The 17432-nt window shown below is 45.2% G+C and overlaps 1 protein-coding gene across 2 annotated transcripts in view; it reads left to right on the plus strand.

Annotated features, from left to right (window-relative positions):
* The window catches only part of RAPGEF5 (Rap guanine nucleotide exchange factor 5), a 267845-nt gene that overhangs the window by 115529 nt on the left and 134884 nt on the right, over nucleotides 1–17432 (plus strand). For both annotated transcript variants that reach the window (XM_066584672.1, XM_066584673.1), the window contains one exon: nucleotides 12782–12855. In XM_066584672.1, coding sequence (XP_066440769.1) covers nucleotides 12782–12855 — 74 coding nt within the window. The remainder of the gene's footprint in view (nucleotides 1–12781; nucleotides 12856–17432) is intronic.

The following is a 17432-nucleotide window of genomic DNA, read 5'->3' on the forward strand; positions in this document are numbered from 1 at the left end:
GCGCAGCTTTCATGTTACCTCAGCAGTATAATATATAACAACCAATCACAGCGCAGCTTTCATGTTACCTCAGCGGTATAATATATAACAACCAATCACAGCACAGCTTTCATGTTACCTCAGCAGTATAATATATAACAACCAATCACAGCGCAGCTTTCATGTTACCTCAGTATAATATATAACAACCAATCACAGCGCAGCTTTTATGTTACCTCAGTATAATATATAACAACCAATCACAGCGCAGCTTTCATGTTACCTCAGTATAATATATAACAACCAATCACAGCACAGCTTTCATGTTACCTCAGTGGTATAATATATAACAACCAATCACAGCGCAGCTTTCATGTTACCTCAGTATAATATATAACAACCAATCACAGCGCAGCTTTCATGTTACCTCAGCAGTATAATATATAACAACCAATCACAGCGCAGCTTTCATGTTACCTCAGTATAATATATAACAACCAATCACAGCGCAGCTTTCATGTTACCTCAGCAGTATAATATATAACAACCAATCACAGCACAGCTTTCATGTTACCTCAGTATAATATATAACAACCAATCACAGCGCAGCTTTCATGTTACCTCAGCAGTATAATATATAACAACCAATCACAGCGCAGCTTTCATGTTACCTCAGTATAATATATAACAACCAATCACAGCACAGCTTTCATGTTACCTCAGTATAATATATAACAACCAATCACAGCACAGCTTTCATGTTACCTCAGCAGTATAATATATAACAACCAATCACAGCACAGCTTTCATGTTACCTCAGTAGTATAATATATAACAACCAATCACAGCACAGCTTTCATGTTACCTCAGTATAATATATAACAACCAATCACAGCGCAGCTTTCATGTTACCTCAGTATAATATATAACAACCAATCACAGCGCAACTTTCATGTTACCTCAGCAGTATAATATATAACAACCAATCACAGCGCAGCTTTCATGTTACCTCAGTATAATATATAACAACCAATCACAGCGCAGCTTTCATGTTACCTCAGTATAATATATAACAACCAATCACAGCGCAGCTTTCATGTTACCTCTGCGGTATAATATATAACAACCAATCACAGCACAGCTTTCATGTTACCTCAGCAGTATAATATATAACAACCAATCACAGCGCAGCTTTCATGTTACCTCAGCAGTATAATATATAACAACCAATCACAGCGCAGCTTTCATGTTACCTCAGCGGTATAATATATAACAACCAATCACAGCACAGCTTTCATGTTACCTCAGCGGTATAATATATAACAACCAATTACAGCGCAGCTTTCATGTTACCTCAGTATAATATATAACAACCAATCACAGCGCAGTTTTCATGTTACCTCAGTGGTATAATATATAACAACCAATCACAGCGCAACTTTCATGTTACCTCAGCAGTATAATATATAACAACCAATCACAGCGCAGCTTTCATGTTACCTCAGTATAATATATAACAACCAATCACAGCGCAGCTTTCATGTTACCTCAGTATAATATATAACAACCAATCACAGCGCAGCTTTCATGTTACCTCCGCGGTATAATATATAACAACCAATCACAGCGCAGCTTTCATGTTACCTCTGCGGTATAATATATAACAACCAATCACAGCACAGCTTTCATGTTACCTCAGCAGTATAATATATAACAACCAATCACAGCGCAGCTTTCATGTTACCTCGGCAGTATAATATATAACAACCAATCACAGCGTAGCTTTCATGTTACCTCAGTATAATATATAACAACCAATCACAGCGCAGCTTTCATGTTACCTCAGTATAATATATAACAACCAATCACAGCGCAGCTTTTATGTTACCTCAGTATAATATATAACAACCAATCACAGCGCAGCTTTCATGTTACCTCAGTATAATATATAACAACCAATCACAGCGCAGCTTTCATGTTACCTCAGTGGTATAATATATAACAACCAATCACAGCGCAGCTTTCATGTTACCTCCGCGGTATAATATATAACAACCAATCACAGCGCAGCTTTCATATTACCTCTGCGGTATAATATATAACAACCAATCACAGCGCAGCTTTCATGTTACTTCAGTATAATATATAACAACCAATCACAGCACAGCTTTCATGTTACCTCAGTGGTATAATATATAACAACCAATCACAGCACAGCTTTCATGTTACCTCAGTATAATATATAACAACCAATCACAGCGCAGCTTTCATGTTACCTCAGCAGTATAATATATAACAACCAATCACAGCGCAGCTTTCATGTTACCTCAGTATAATATATAACAACCAATCACAGGGCAGCTTTCATGTTACCTCAGCAGTATAATATATAACAACCAATCACAGCACAGCTTTCATGTTACCTCTGCGGTATAATATATAACAACCAATCACAGCACAGCTTTCATGTTACCTCAGTATAATATATAACAACCAATCACAGCACAGCTTTCATGTTACCTCAGTGGTATAATATATAACAACCAATCACAGCGCAGCTTTCATGTTACCTCAGCAGTATAATATATAACAACCAATCACAGCGCAGCTTTCATGTTACCTCAGCAGTATAATATATAACAACCAATCACAGCACAGCTTTCATGTTACCTCAGTAGTATAATATATAACAACCAATCACAGCACAGCTTTCATGTTACCTCAGTATAATATATAACAACCAATCACAGCGCAGCTTTCATGTTACCTCAGTATAATATATAACAACCAATCACAGCGCAACTTTCATGTTACCTCAGCAGTATAATATATAACAACCAATCACAGCGCAGCTTTCATGTTACCTCAGTATAATATATAACAACCAATCACAGCGCAGCTTTCATGTTACCTCAGTATAATATATAACAACCAATCACAGCGCAGCTTTCATGTTACCTCAGCAGTATAATATATAACAACCAATCACAGCGCAGCTTTCATGTTACCTCAGTATAATATATAACAACCAATCACAGCACAGCTTTCATGTTACCTCAGTATAATATATAACAACCAATCACAGCGCAGCTTTCATGTTACCTCAGCAGTATAATATATAACAACCAATCACAGCACAGCTTTCATGTTACCTCTGCGGTATAATATATAACAACCAATCACAGCACAGCTTTCATGTTACCTCAGTATAATATATAACAACCAATCACAGCACAGCTTTCATGTTACCTCAGTGGTATAATATATAACAACCAATCACAGCACAGCTTTCATGTTACCTCAGCAGTATAATATATAACAACCAATCACAGCACAGCTTTCATGTTACCTCAGTGGTATAATATATAACAACCAATCACAGCACAGCTTTCATGTTACCTCAGTATAATATATAACAACCAATCACAGCGCAGCTTTCATGTTACCTCAGCAGTATAATATATAACAACCAATCACAGCGCAGCTTTCATGTTACCTCAGCAGTATAATATATAACAACCAATCACAGCACAGCTTTCATGTTACCTCAGTATAATATATAACAACCAATCACAGCGCAGCTTTCATGTTACCTCAGCAGTATAATATATAACAACCAATCACAGCGCAGCTTTCATGTTACCTCAGTATAATATATAACAACCAATCACAGCACAGCTTTCATGTTACCTCAGTATAATATATAACAACCAATCACAGCACAGCTTTCATGTTACCTCAGTATAATATATAACAACCAATCACAGCACAGCTTTCATGTTACCTCAGTATAATATATAACAACCAATCACAGCGCAGCTTTCATGTTACCTCAGCAGTATAATATATAACAACCAATCACAGCACAGCTTTCATGTTACCTCTGCGGTATAATATATAACAACTAGAGATGAGCGAACACGTTCGGCCCCGCCCCTTTTTCGCCCGAACACCGAACTTTGCGAACACCTCGGTGTTCGGGCGAAAAAGTTCGGGGGCCGCCGTGGCAGCGCGGGGGGGTGCGGCGGGGAGCGGGGGGGAGAGGGAGAGAGAGAGGGCTCCCCCCTGTTCCCCGCTACTGCCGCCCGCGCCGCCGCGCATCTCCCCGCCCCCCGGCGGCACCCGGACACTTACGCGCGAACACTCCAGTGTTCGCTAAAGCCGGTGTCCGGGTGCGGATGTGTCCGTTACGGACACGTTCGCTCATCTCTAATAACAACCAATCACAGCGCAGCTTTCATGTTACCTCAGCAGTATAATATATAACAACCAATCACAGCACAGCTTTCATGTTACCTCTGCGGTATAATATATAACAACCAATCACAGCACAGCTTTCATGTTACCTCAGTATAATATATAACAACCAATCACAGCACAGCTTTCATGTTACCTCAGCGGTATAATATATAACAACCAATCACAGCACAGCTTTCATGTTACCTCAGCAGTATAATATATAACAATCAATCACAGCGCAGCTTTCATGTTACCTCAGTATAATATATAACAACCAATCACAGCGCAGCTTTCATGTTACCTCAGTATAATATATAACAACCAATCACAGCACAGCTTTCATGTTACCTCTGCGGTATAATATATAACAACCAATCACAGTGCAGCTTTCATGTTACCTCAGTATAATATATAACAACCAATCACAGCGCAGCTTTCATGTTACCTCAGCAGTATATTATATATCAACCAATCACAGCACAGCTTTCATGTTACCTCAGTATAATATATAACAGCCAATCACAGTGCAGCTTTCATGTTACCTCAGTATAATATATAACAACCAATCACAGCGCAGCTTTCATGTTACCTCAGTATAATATATAACAACCAATCACAGCGCAGCTTTCATGTTACCTCAGTATAATATATAACAACCAATCACAGCGCAGCTTTCATGTTACCTCCGCGGTATAATATATAACAACCAATCACAGCACAGCTTTCATGTTACCTCAGTATAATATATAACAACCAATCACAGCGCAGCTTTCATATTACCTCAGCGGTATAATATATAACAACCAATCACAGCGCAGCTTTCATGTTACCTCTGCGGTATAATATATAACAACCAATCACAGCGCAGCTTTCATGTTACCTCAGCGGTATAATATATAACAACCAATCACAGCGCAGCTTTCATGTTACCTCTGCGGTATAATATATAACAATCACAGGGCAGCTTTCATGTTACCTCAGTATAATATATAACAACCAATCACAGCGCAGCTTTCATATTACCTCAGCGGTATAATATATAACAACCAATCACAGCGCAGCTTTCATGTTACCTCTGCGGTATAATATATAACAATCACAGGGCAGCTTTCATGTTACCTCCGCGGTATAAGCCAGATGACAGGCCTCTGAATACTCAATCACATCACCACCCACTGTCCCTTTTTCGGACACCTCCTGTTCCCTGATGAGGCCACGTTTGATCCGTTCACACATGACAGTTGGCATAATGTGCAGATATGGGAAAGCGAAGATCTCCATGTCTACAGAGAACAAGTCCGAGAGATGCCAAGACTGATTGATGGTGTGATGTAATAATGATGTTGTGATGTAATAATGATGGTGTGATGTAATGATGGTGTGATGTAATAATGATGTTGTGATGTAATAATGATGGTGTGATGTAATAATGACGGTGTGATGTAATAATGACGGTGTGATGTAATGATGGTGGGATGTAATAATGACGGTGCGATGTAATAATGATGGTGTGATGTAATGATGGTGTGATGTAATAATGATGGTGGGATGTAATAATGATGGTGGGATGTAATAATGACGGTGTGATGTAATAATGACGGTGTGATGTAATGATGGTGTGATGTAATAATGATGGTGTGATGTAATGATGATGGTGTGATGTGATGATGGTGTGATGTAATGATGGTGTGATGTAATAATGATGGTGTGATGTAATGATGATGGTGTGATGTAATGATGGTGGGATGTAATAATGACGGTGTGATGTAATAATGATGGTGTGATGTAATGATGGTGTGATGTAATAATGATGGTGTGATGTAATAATGACGGTGGGATGTAATAATGACGGTGTGATGTAATGATGGTGTGATGTAATAATGATGGTGTGATGTAATGATGATGGTGTGATGTAATGATGTTGTGATGTAATAATGACGGTGTGATGTAATAATGATGGTGTGATGTAATGATGATGGTGTGATGTAATGATGGTGTGATGTAATAATGATGGTGTGATGTAATGATGATGGTGTGATGTAATGATGGTGGGATGTAATAATGACGGTGTGATGTAATAATGATGGTGTGATGTAATGATGGTGTGATGTAATAATGATGGTGTGATGTAATAATGACGGTGGGATGTAATAATGACGGTGTGATGTAATGATGATGTGATGTAATAATGATGGTGTGATGTAATGATGATGGTGTGATGTAATGATGGTGTGATGTAATAATGATGGTGGGATGTAATAATGACGGTGTGATGTAATAATGATGGTGTGATGTAATGATGGTGTGATGTAATGATGGTGTGATGTAATAATGACGTTGTGATGTAATAATGACGTTGTGATGTAATAATGACGGTGTGATGTAATAATGACGTTGTGATGTAATAATGATGGTGTGATGTAATGATGATGGTGTGATGTAATGATGGTGGGATGTAATAATGACGGTGTGATGTAATAATGATGGTGTGATGTAATGATGGTGTGATGTAATGATGGTGTGATGTAATAATGACGTTGTGATGTAATAATGACGTTGTGATGTAATAATGACGTTGTGATGTAATAATGATGGTGTGATGTAATAATGATGGTGTGATGTAATAATGACGTTGTGATGTAATAATGACGGTGTGATGTAATAATGACGTTGTGATGTAATAATGATGGTGTGATGTAATGATGGTGTGATGTAATAATGACGGTGTGATGTAATAATGATGGTGTGATGTAATGATGGTGTGATGTAATAATGACGTTGTGATGTAATAATGACGGTGTGATGTAATAATGACGGTGTGATGTAATAATGATGGTGTGATGTAATGATGGTGTGATGTAATAATGATGGTGTGATGTAATAATGACGTTGTGATGTAATAATGATGGTGTGATGTAATGATGGTGTGATGTAATAATGACGTTGTGATGTAATAATGACGGTGTGATGTAATAATGACGGTGTGATGTAATAATGACGGTGTGATGTAATAATGATGGTGTGATGTAATGATGGTGTGATGTAATGACGGTGTGATGTAATAATGACGGTGTGATGTAATAATGATGGTGTGATGTAATAATGATGGTATGATGTAATAAGGAGATTATCGGTTCTTTTCCCCGGTGACGTGCGGTTGCTGCTTCCGTTTTATCCCGACTCGTTGGAACACTTCCCTGTCTGCCCAAGCAGCCGATCTGCAACCCCACATGGTCTTCCAGCTACATGGACTCCTCACATTCCCTTCCCAGATGCCCGGATTAGACATGGTGGCGCCCTGTTCTCTGCTCTCACTGCGCTGGATGCCTTCCTCTGGGGTTACATGAAGGACCGTGTATTCAGGACCTCAGTGAATGATCTAGCTGTGTATGCCCGCATCTGTGGTACAATTACTACTTTACCAGTGGGCATGGAGACAACCCACTGGATGTAGGTTTGGGGTACATGAGGAGGTATATGCGTCGCTCTTACGTTTCCTGTAGTTTTATTTCCTGCCCTTCATACTTTCTGCTCTGCGAACTGATAAAATGTGGAATAATTAGAGTTTCCACAATCCTGCTCTATGTGATCCACGCCATCAGGACGGACTACCTCCCCCATCTCCTGAATACAGGGCAGTCCTGGATTGTCCATTCAGAGGTCCCAGGACCACGTTATAGCCCATCTTCTACCCAACCACCCCACCAGAATCCAACTCTCCATATTCAGTATCCCAACATTAGATCTGGATCCTTGACGACCCCTTGTTCCTTTTGTTCCCCCCCAGTATTGTACTTTTACGCTATAGTGACATTTATAGTCCTTGGTCAGTGATAATCGCCCCTGGATTGAGAATGTTGCTCTCCACTGTTACTTCATGGAAACTTTCAATACAAAACGTTGAGACTAAAATGTGGAAGGATTGAAGTGACCGCCGTATACGGGGTATTGCACATTGTTGTTTGAGGATCTTAAGAAATGGCAGTAAAGAAGAAAAGGGTGTAATAGGAAGCACCAAGTATTTCATCCTGAGGGTCCTGGTTCATGAATGTGATACCAGAACTGCTATCAAACACAATTGGAGATTTAGAAAAGAGGAAATGAGGTGGTCTGGAGCTGCTAAAACACCGGCTCAAGACATATAAACCGCATCCATCATCCTTCAGAGAACTCACAAGGCGTTTGCAGGATGAGTGGAGGGAAATACCAGCTGAGGTGTATCAGATGTTAGTAAAGAGTGTGCCACTAAGAGAATCTGATGTCATTATGGGCAAAGGAGCCCCACTGAGGCTGCCTGTCCACGGCCCTGATGGACTATCACTAGTGATATTCCGCCGTGGGGGAGGAGGGGGTTAGTGTTGAGCCTGTCTAATAGATAGGCTCACCCCGGCAAATCGCAGCATGCCACGATTTTAAACCCGCGAGCGGAGAATCGCTCTGATTCTCCACTCATGGACGTCTGGCTGCACTTTCCATAGTTAGCCCATGGAAAGGTTTTCATAGCGTGATCTGCGGGCGATTTATCGCTGCGCATCACGCTATGACGATCGCCCGTGGACGGGCAGCCCAACGATTAACGTATGGAAATAAATACTACTACTGATTCTTGCTCAGGCGTCTGATTACTTTGGGTAGCATCCAGTATATACACACACAACACAGAGCAAACATACAAAGTACCCATCGTATACGGCATATATTACATACACAGTATATGCACGGGACACAGAATACACTTACACTATATACATATAACATGGATATAGCATCTCATGTGTCTCATATAACATGTATATATGTATCTCATATGTCTCATATAACATGTATATATGTATCTCATGTGTCTCATATAACATGTATATATGTATCTCGTGCGTTTCAGATCATACATCCCTAATTATTGCAACCTGATCCATAGATCTTGTTATCCGCAGCATTGTCTACAGGACCCGCGCGCTTCTCGTTAAGCTTAATTACTATCCTCAATACTTCTAGAACAGCTTTTCCCAAATGACTGACAGAGCTCGGATTGATTGGATTGCTTTATGCCATCAGTAATTGGGCTTCTTCATCTTTGTCCGGGCTGTTGTCTTCCTCTTACTATACGCCCACTACAGTAATTGCGTCTTCCACCTGACAGAGCGGCGGACAATCGCCATTCTTCTGAGTCTACATGACAACACAGAGCTTTCCCTTCTTGGGCCGGAGCCATATCTGTCTGCAGACATCTGGCCACCGAGTTATCCTGCAATAACGGAAGCTGACAGGCAGAAAGGAAAGGATGATATAACAGAGTGATTCTAGTTAGGTGCAGCGAGGTAAATACGTCCGAGACGTCTCCATGGAGCACACAGGAATAGATGGCGGGCCGGAGATTAAACATTACGTCGGCTGAAAATATTCAATTCCCTCAATACCCTGCGAGCTATGAATAAAATAACCAGCTCTGTCCGCAGTTGGAATTAAAGGGGTATTCCCATCTCCGGCTCTACAGGATGTGCCATAAAAGTCTGATCGATGGGGGTCCTACTGCTGAGAAGGGAGCGGACTCCCCAACCCAACAGCCCGACGCATAAGTATGCGATACGGTTGGGAAGTGGTTAACAAGAACATGTCACATTGAAAGTCCTATCTTGTCTGTGGGCGGTATAGTATATATGAATCCATTCCTCCAGCTCTAGTTCAACTAGAGATCCTTCGGATCGCCTCTATACACTGCAAACCGAAATACTGAGAGCTGCAGTAAGTCGTCTCTTGGACTGTATAATAGACAAGACAAGCAGCATAGATTATATGATAATGGCTGTGTGACAAATGTTCATTTGCTTCCCTTCATCTTTATGCCGCCGGGCTAAAGCACAAGCTGATGCAAACAATATAAAGAGCGTGTGGATGTCTTGATTAATGGAGGCAATAAACGTACAGGGGACGCTGGATGCAGCGAGCGCTCGGAGAAACGGTCCCGCCGCCTGCCATGCTTCAGACATCGTCACTTCTTTAGTACCGCTTGTTAGAAGGAAAGAATCTGAAGTTTAAGGGTGACTGCCCACTACAGTTTTTTTCACTGCAAAATTCGCTGCGTTTTTTTTTTCTGCAGGGGTCTATGGGACTTGTAATGTTAAAATCGCGATTTACCACAAAATCGCGATTTTGCGCGATCGCGATTTTAGCTTTACAAGTCCCATAGACCCCTGCAGAAAAAAAAGCGCTGCGAATTACGCAGTGAAAAAAACTGTAGTGGGCAGTCACCCTAAATCCCGGATGCAGATTCCGTCCGTCTGGGGCCGCACTCACACGCCGTCTATACATCAAGAGGAACCTTCTCCAAGTGGCGGGAAGTATAGCGACATACACGATTTCTCCCAGGCCGGCGGGCATTAAAGGAAAAAAAGTATACAGTTTGTGTTGGCATAAACGTAACCGCCCTGAATTTGGCGCTTCTCCAAAGATCTCAAAGTTTTATGTCTCTTTCTTCACACGGAGATTGGCCAAGAAACACGAGGTTAGGAAAATCCCTGTATTGGTCTAGTGTGATCACGTAGGCAATGCAGCCAATAATAAGCATACCCCAATCTGTGCCATTAGCTAATACAGTCTAACTACAGTAAGCCTTAAGCAGTCGGTGTAAAGCAATTGGACACCTGAGCCCTAATGACATTGGATACGCTCCATGGTATACTTTCTGTTAACGCTTTGATACACTTCAGCTTGTATTTCCCTCTATTCATCCTGCAAAGGTCTGTTAAGTTTTCCCAAAGTAGATGGACACTGTTCATATTTCCTGACCCAACATTGCAGTTTGTTCCAGAGATGTTCGTAGGTTCAGGTCGGACTCTGTGCACCCGGTCCAATCGTGGGACATCCATATCCTCAAACCAACATAGAACAGTGTTGGATCTGTGACGAGGCGCGTTGTCTTGTTGGCAGTATGGCTGACCATTCCCAGAGTATTACCACATTGTCTGCAGCACATCACTGTCTAGAAGGTTGGGGTTCACCCTCGTGGTCATGGTTCCTGTCACTACAACCAACAGCCAGACACCATGCCACGTAACACATCCCCAGACCATAACGGACCCTCCGCCGTACATAACTGTTGGCACAACCCACTCCGGTAGAAGGTGTCCCCCAGGATCCTTCACACCCGGGTACGTCCAGCTGATGTGTAGATGGAGCAGTGTGATTCATCACTCCATAGAACGTTCTTCCATCGCTCACCTGTTCCATCGCTCACCTTCCATCGCTCACCGGTGATGATCCTTGCACAGTTATAGATGGCTGATGCATTGCTCTTCATGATGGATGGACTGTTTGTGTGCAGCGGCAGGACCCATATATCCATAACCCATAGATCCGTAACCCGTAGATCCGTAACGCGTAGATCCATATCCTGTAGATCCGTAACCCGTAGATCCGTAACCCGGAGATCCGTAACCCGGAGATCCGTAACCCGTAGATCCGTAACCCGTAGATCCGTAACCCGTAGATCCGTATCCCGTAGATCCGTATCCCGTAGATCCGTAACCCGGAGATCCGTAACCCGGAGATCCGTAACCCGGAGATCCGTAACCCGGAGATCCGTAACCCGGAGATCCGTATCCCGTAGATCCGTATCCCGTAGATCCGTAACCCGTAGATCCGTAACCCGTAGATCCGTAACGCGTAGATCCGTATCCCGTAGATCCGTAACGCGTAGATCCGTATCCCGTAGATCCGTAACGCGTAGATCCGTATCCCGTAGATCCGTAACCCGTAGATCCGTAACCCGTAGATCCATAACCCGTACTGTTTCATATGGGGTGTCCGGTTGAGTTTAGCTTTGCTTCCACCTGTCTCTCGCTAGGTTTCTCTCTCTGGCTATAGACTCTGGACAGTCATACAAGTTTTTCCTTACAGAAGTCATGCTAATCCGCTGCTCCATTCTGGCTCCTCCAGACCGCAGGGGGTGCAATGAGGAGCAGAGGGGGGCCCCTGACCCCTGTTCTCAGATCTATAGGGGGCCCCATAGTGAGACCCTCCCCGCTAATCAGACTTCTCATCCATGCTGTAGATAAGTAATTCATGTCAATTGTGGTACCACCTCATTAAAGCGGCCCTCTAGTTTCGGGCCACCATTCTTTTTTTGGAGCGGAGGTGTTCAGGGTGTCTGTGACCTGTGCTTGCTCTTCTCTGCCATCCGTCCATTCCCTGGTTTCCTGCTATCCAACATGAATGCTGCAATGTTCCTTCTGGCTAACTGCTCTCTGACTGGCCAGTGTTGATCACATGAGCAGCTCTGGCCAGTCATGGAGCAGGCATAGTGCACTATGGGGATTAGGTAGTCTGAAGTTTGTGTCGGCCATCTTGAACAACTGAAAATGGGACCTGAAATCGGCAGATCGGACGGACGGCAGAGAACTACTGGTACAGGTGATATAACTTCTGGTTATAGACTTTTCTTTCAAAGCTGGAGGATCGCTGTAACATGTGGCCTACTTCATGGACAGTCTACGATGCCGCACGGCCTCTGCCATGTTAACCCCTTACTGACTGTAACCCCAACCTCTTTCCTCTTCTGTTACAGTTGGCGATGAAGAGGAGTTTAACTGCCCTGAAGAATCCAGTCCACCGCCTTCTGAGCTCCCGTCAGACACGGAGGTAATCTAACATATATCCGGCCTGCTGCTCATCTCCATATACTGTGTGTTTGACAATGTAATGTCCCATTAACCCTATCTGTTCTGCTCTGTCCTATCTATGGGGCTCAGTCACACAGCCGTCATATATCTGGTCGCGTGTTATGCTGCATATTTACATACCATAATGTGCCGATTCCGTGGGCCAACATAAAACATGCAGGCTGTTAAATAACCCGCTTAAAGGGGTTGTAAAGTACCAATGGTCTATCCATATATATCAGATAGATGTGGCAAGAATGGAACTGGGGGGGGGGGGGGTACAAATGTATGTGAAATGAGTGTATGCGGAGGAGAAAATGTTGGAGAAGATAGGGATAAAAAGACACAGAAACCGTAAATCAGCTGTGAATAAAATAGGTGTAAAATAAAAATAATGACAGGAATGAGTGGATCTATTCAGTGTTCAGCCCGATGCCAGGCCCTGCTCTAGGATGGCACAATTGGTAAAGTACTTACCTTTACGCCGCCTGAGTGTCAGGTGGACAAGTGTTTGGAGGGACGCTCGGCCCAGCGACCGGCCGGTGGGCCGCAGAGGGTGCACCGTCTAGTTGTTAAGCAGGATTAGTAAATCTGTATTTGTGTTATATATGAAGTACAAATGTAGCAATCCGGCCGCTCCGTAACTAACATGGGCGCTGGATGCCGCGGTATGCCACTTGTTGGCAGTCCCTTCGGGCGGCTGCTAGCGCTGCACAAGATGCTTCGGCGCTGCTGCATCGCTCTCTTTTGTCAGCTGTTTACACGGCCGTTCATAGAAGCAGGTGGGAATATCCAAATCACAGAGGAGGGTGTGGAAACCTATAAGACAGTACAGAAGACGCGGCAGTAAGACAAGGTGCACAATGCCTTACAAGTGAAAAGAAGATAAAAGTAATATAAAAGCCACGCCATTATTGAGCCGCTGATATTGGATTAAATGTAACCTTAACCCCCCGAGCCGCACTCCACCATGATAGGTCAGTAATGTATGGCCTAATTGCTGATTTCTGTGCGCACGTCTCTGCAGCGCTCTCGGTCCTCGTGGCGTTCTCATATTTCCCCGCTGTCATGAGGAGCCGTTTAGTCACTGAACGATCCGTCTTGTTACACCAAACCCCTTTGGCCGGTCTGTCATCCTCACTTCATGTTGTGTTATAGATAATAACCACAATCTCTGCAATCCATCATCCTCTGTGCCGCCAATCGCCACTCCTCGCCGCGCGTTACTGGGATGCGGCAATCCAGGCTCTATTATTCTAGTTATTGATGGGCACATTTTATAAGATGAGCCGTTGGGGTTATATGGGTAGAACTCGGTAATGTAAGTCCAGCCTGCGAGTAGATACATTGTTGTCATATAAACGGACTAGAGTGGGAACATAGTCAATCAGTAGAGCTGACAGTACGCATAAACTAACCCGCTCCGACCCGCAGGCTCTACACATGATAAGTAACCCGCTCCGACCTGCAGGCTCTACACATAAGTAACCCGCTCCGACCCGCAGGCTCTACACATGATAAGTAACCCGCTCCGACCTGCAGGCTCTACACATAAGTAACCCGCTCCGACCCGCAGGTTCTACACATGATAAGTAACCCGCTCCGACCCGCAGGCTCTACACATGATAAGTAACCCGCTCCGACCCGCAGGCTCTACACATGATAAGTGACCCGCAGGCTCTACACATGATAAGTAACCCGCTCCGACCCGCAGGCTCTACACATGATAAGTAACCCGCTCCGACCCGCAGGCTCTACACGCGATAAAGTAACCCGCTCCGACCCGCAGGCTCTACACATGATAAGTAACCCGCTCCGACCCGCAGGCTCTACACATGATAAGTAACCCGCTCCGACCCGCAGGCTCTACACATGATAAGTAACCCGCTCCGACCCACAGGCTCTACATATGATAAGTAACCCGCTCCGACCCACAGGCTCTACACATAAGTAACCCGCTCCGACCCGCAGGCTCTACACATAAGTAACCCGCTCCGACCCGCAGGCTCTACACATGATAAGTAACCCGCTCCGACCCGCAGGCTCTACACATGATAAGTAACCCGCTCCGACCCGCAGGCTCTACACATAAGTAACCCGCTCCGACCCGCAGGCTCTACACATGATAAGTAACCTGCTCCGACCCGCAGGCTCTACGCATGATAAGTAACCCGCTCCGACCCACAGGCTCTACACATGATAAGTAACCCGCTCCGACCCGCAGGCTCTACACATAAGTAACCCGCTCCGACCCGCAGGCTCTACACATAAGTAACCCGCTCCGACCCGCAGGCTCTACACATGATAAGTAACCCGCTCCGACCCGCAGGCTCTACACATGATAAGTAACCCGCTCCGACCCACAGGCTCTACACATGATAAGTAACCTGCTCCGACCCGCAGGCTCTACACATGATAAGTAACCCGCTCCGACCCACAGGCTCTACACGCGATAAAGTAACCCGCTCCGACCCGCAGGCTCTACACATAAGTAACCCACTCCGACCCGCAGGCTCTACACATGATAAGTAACCCGCTCCGACCCGCAGGCTCTACACATGATAAGTAACCCACTCCGACCCTCAGGCTCTACACATGATAAGTAACCCGCTCCGACCCGCAGGCTCTACACATGATAAGTAACCCGCTCCGACCCGCAGGCTCTACACATGATAAGTAACCTGCTCCGACCCACAGGCTCTACACATGATAAGTAACCTGCTCCGACCCACAGGCTCTACACGCGATAAAGTAACCCGCTCCGACCCACAGGCTCTACACATAAGTAACCCGCTCCGACCCGCAGGCTCTACACATAAGTAACCCGCTCCGACCCGCAGGCTCTACACATGATAAGTAACCCGCTCTGACCCGCAGGCTCTACACGCGATAAAGTAACCCACTCCGACCAGCAGGCTCTACACATGATAAGTAACCCGCTCCGACCCGCAGGCTCTACGCATGATAAGTAACCCGCTCCGACCCGCAGGCTCTACACATGATAAGTAACCCGCTCCGACCCGCAGGCTCTACACATGATAAGTAACCCGCTCCCACCCGCAGGCTCTACACATAAGTAACCCGCTCCCACCCGCAGGCTCTACACATAAGTAACCCGCTCCGACCCGCAGGCTCTACACATAAGTAACCCGCTCCGACCCGCAGGCTCTACACATAAGTAACCCGCTCCGACCCGCAGGTTCTACACATGATAAGTAACCCGCTCCGACCCGCAGGCTCTACACATGATAAGTAACCCGCTCCGACCCGCAGGCTCTACACATGATAAGTGACCCGCAGGCTCTACACATGATAAGTAACCCGCTCCGACCCGCAGGCTCTACACATGATAAGTAACCCGCTCCGACCCGCAGGCTCTACACGCGATAAAGTAACCCGCTCCGACCCGCAGGCTCTACACATGATAAGTAACCCGCTCCGACCCGCAGGCTCTACACATGATAAGTAACCCGCTCCGACCCGCAGGCTCTACACATGATAAGTAACCCGCTCCGACCCACAGGCTCTACATATGATAAGTAACCCGCTCCGACCCACAGGCTCTACACATAAGTAACCCGCTCCGACCCGCAGGCTCTACACATAAGTAACCCGCTCCGACCCGCAGGCTCTACACATGATAAGTAACCCGCTCCGACCCGCAGGCTCTACACATGATAAGTAACCCGCTCCGACCCGCAGGCTCTACACATAAGTAACCCGCTCCGACCCGCAGGCTCTACACATGATAAGTAACCTGCTCCGACCCGCAGGCTCTACGCATGATAAGTAACCCGCTCCGACCCACAGGCTCTACACATGATAAGTAACCCGCTCCGACCCGCAGGCTCTACACATAAGTAACCCGCTCCGACCCGCAGGCTCTACACATAAGTAACCCGCTCCGACCCGCAGGCTCTACACATGATAAGTAACCCGCTCCGACCCGCAGGCTCTACACATGATAAGTAACCCGCTCCGACCCACAGGCTCTACACATGATAAGTAACCTGCTCCGACCCGCAGGCTCTACACATGATAAGTAACCCGCTCCGACCCACAGGCTCTACACGCGATAAAGTAACCCGCTCCGACCCGCAGGCTCTACACATAAGTAACCCACTCCGACCCGCAGGCTCTACACATGATAAGTAACCCGCTCCGACCCGCAGGCTCTACACATGATAAGTAACCCACTCCGACCCTCAGGCTCTACACATGATAAGTAACCCGCTCCGACCCGCAGGCTCTACACATGATAAGTAACCCGCTCCGACCCGCAGGCTCTACACATGATAAGTAACCTGCTCCGACCCACAGGCTCTACACATGATAAGTAACCTGCTCCGACCCACAGGCTCTACACGCGATAAAGTAACCCGCTCCGACCCACAGGCTCTACACATAAGTAACCTGCTCCGACCCGCAGGCTCTACACATGATAAGTAACCCGCTCCGACCCGCAGGCTCTACACATGATAAGTAACCTGCTCCGACCCACAGGCTCTACACATGATAAGTAACCCGCTCTGACCCGCAGGCTCTACACGCGATAAA

This window comes from Eleutherodactylus coqui, chromosome 12 (genome assembly GCF_035609145.1).
Source record: "Eleutherodactylus coqui strain aEleCoq1 chromosome 12, aEleCoq1.hap1, whole genome shotgun sequence".
In the NCBI taxonomy this organism is placed as follows: domain Eukaryota; kingdom Metazoa; phylum Chordata; class Amphibia; order Anura; family Eleutherodactylidae; genus Eleutherodactylus; species Eleutherodactylus coqui.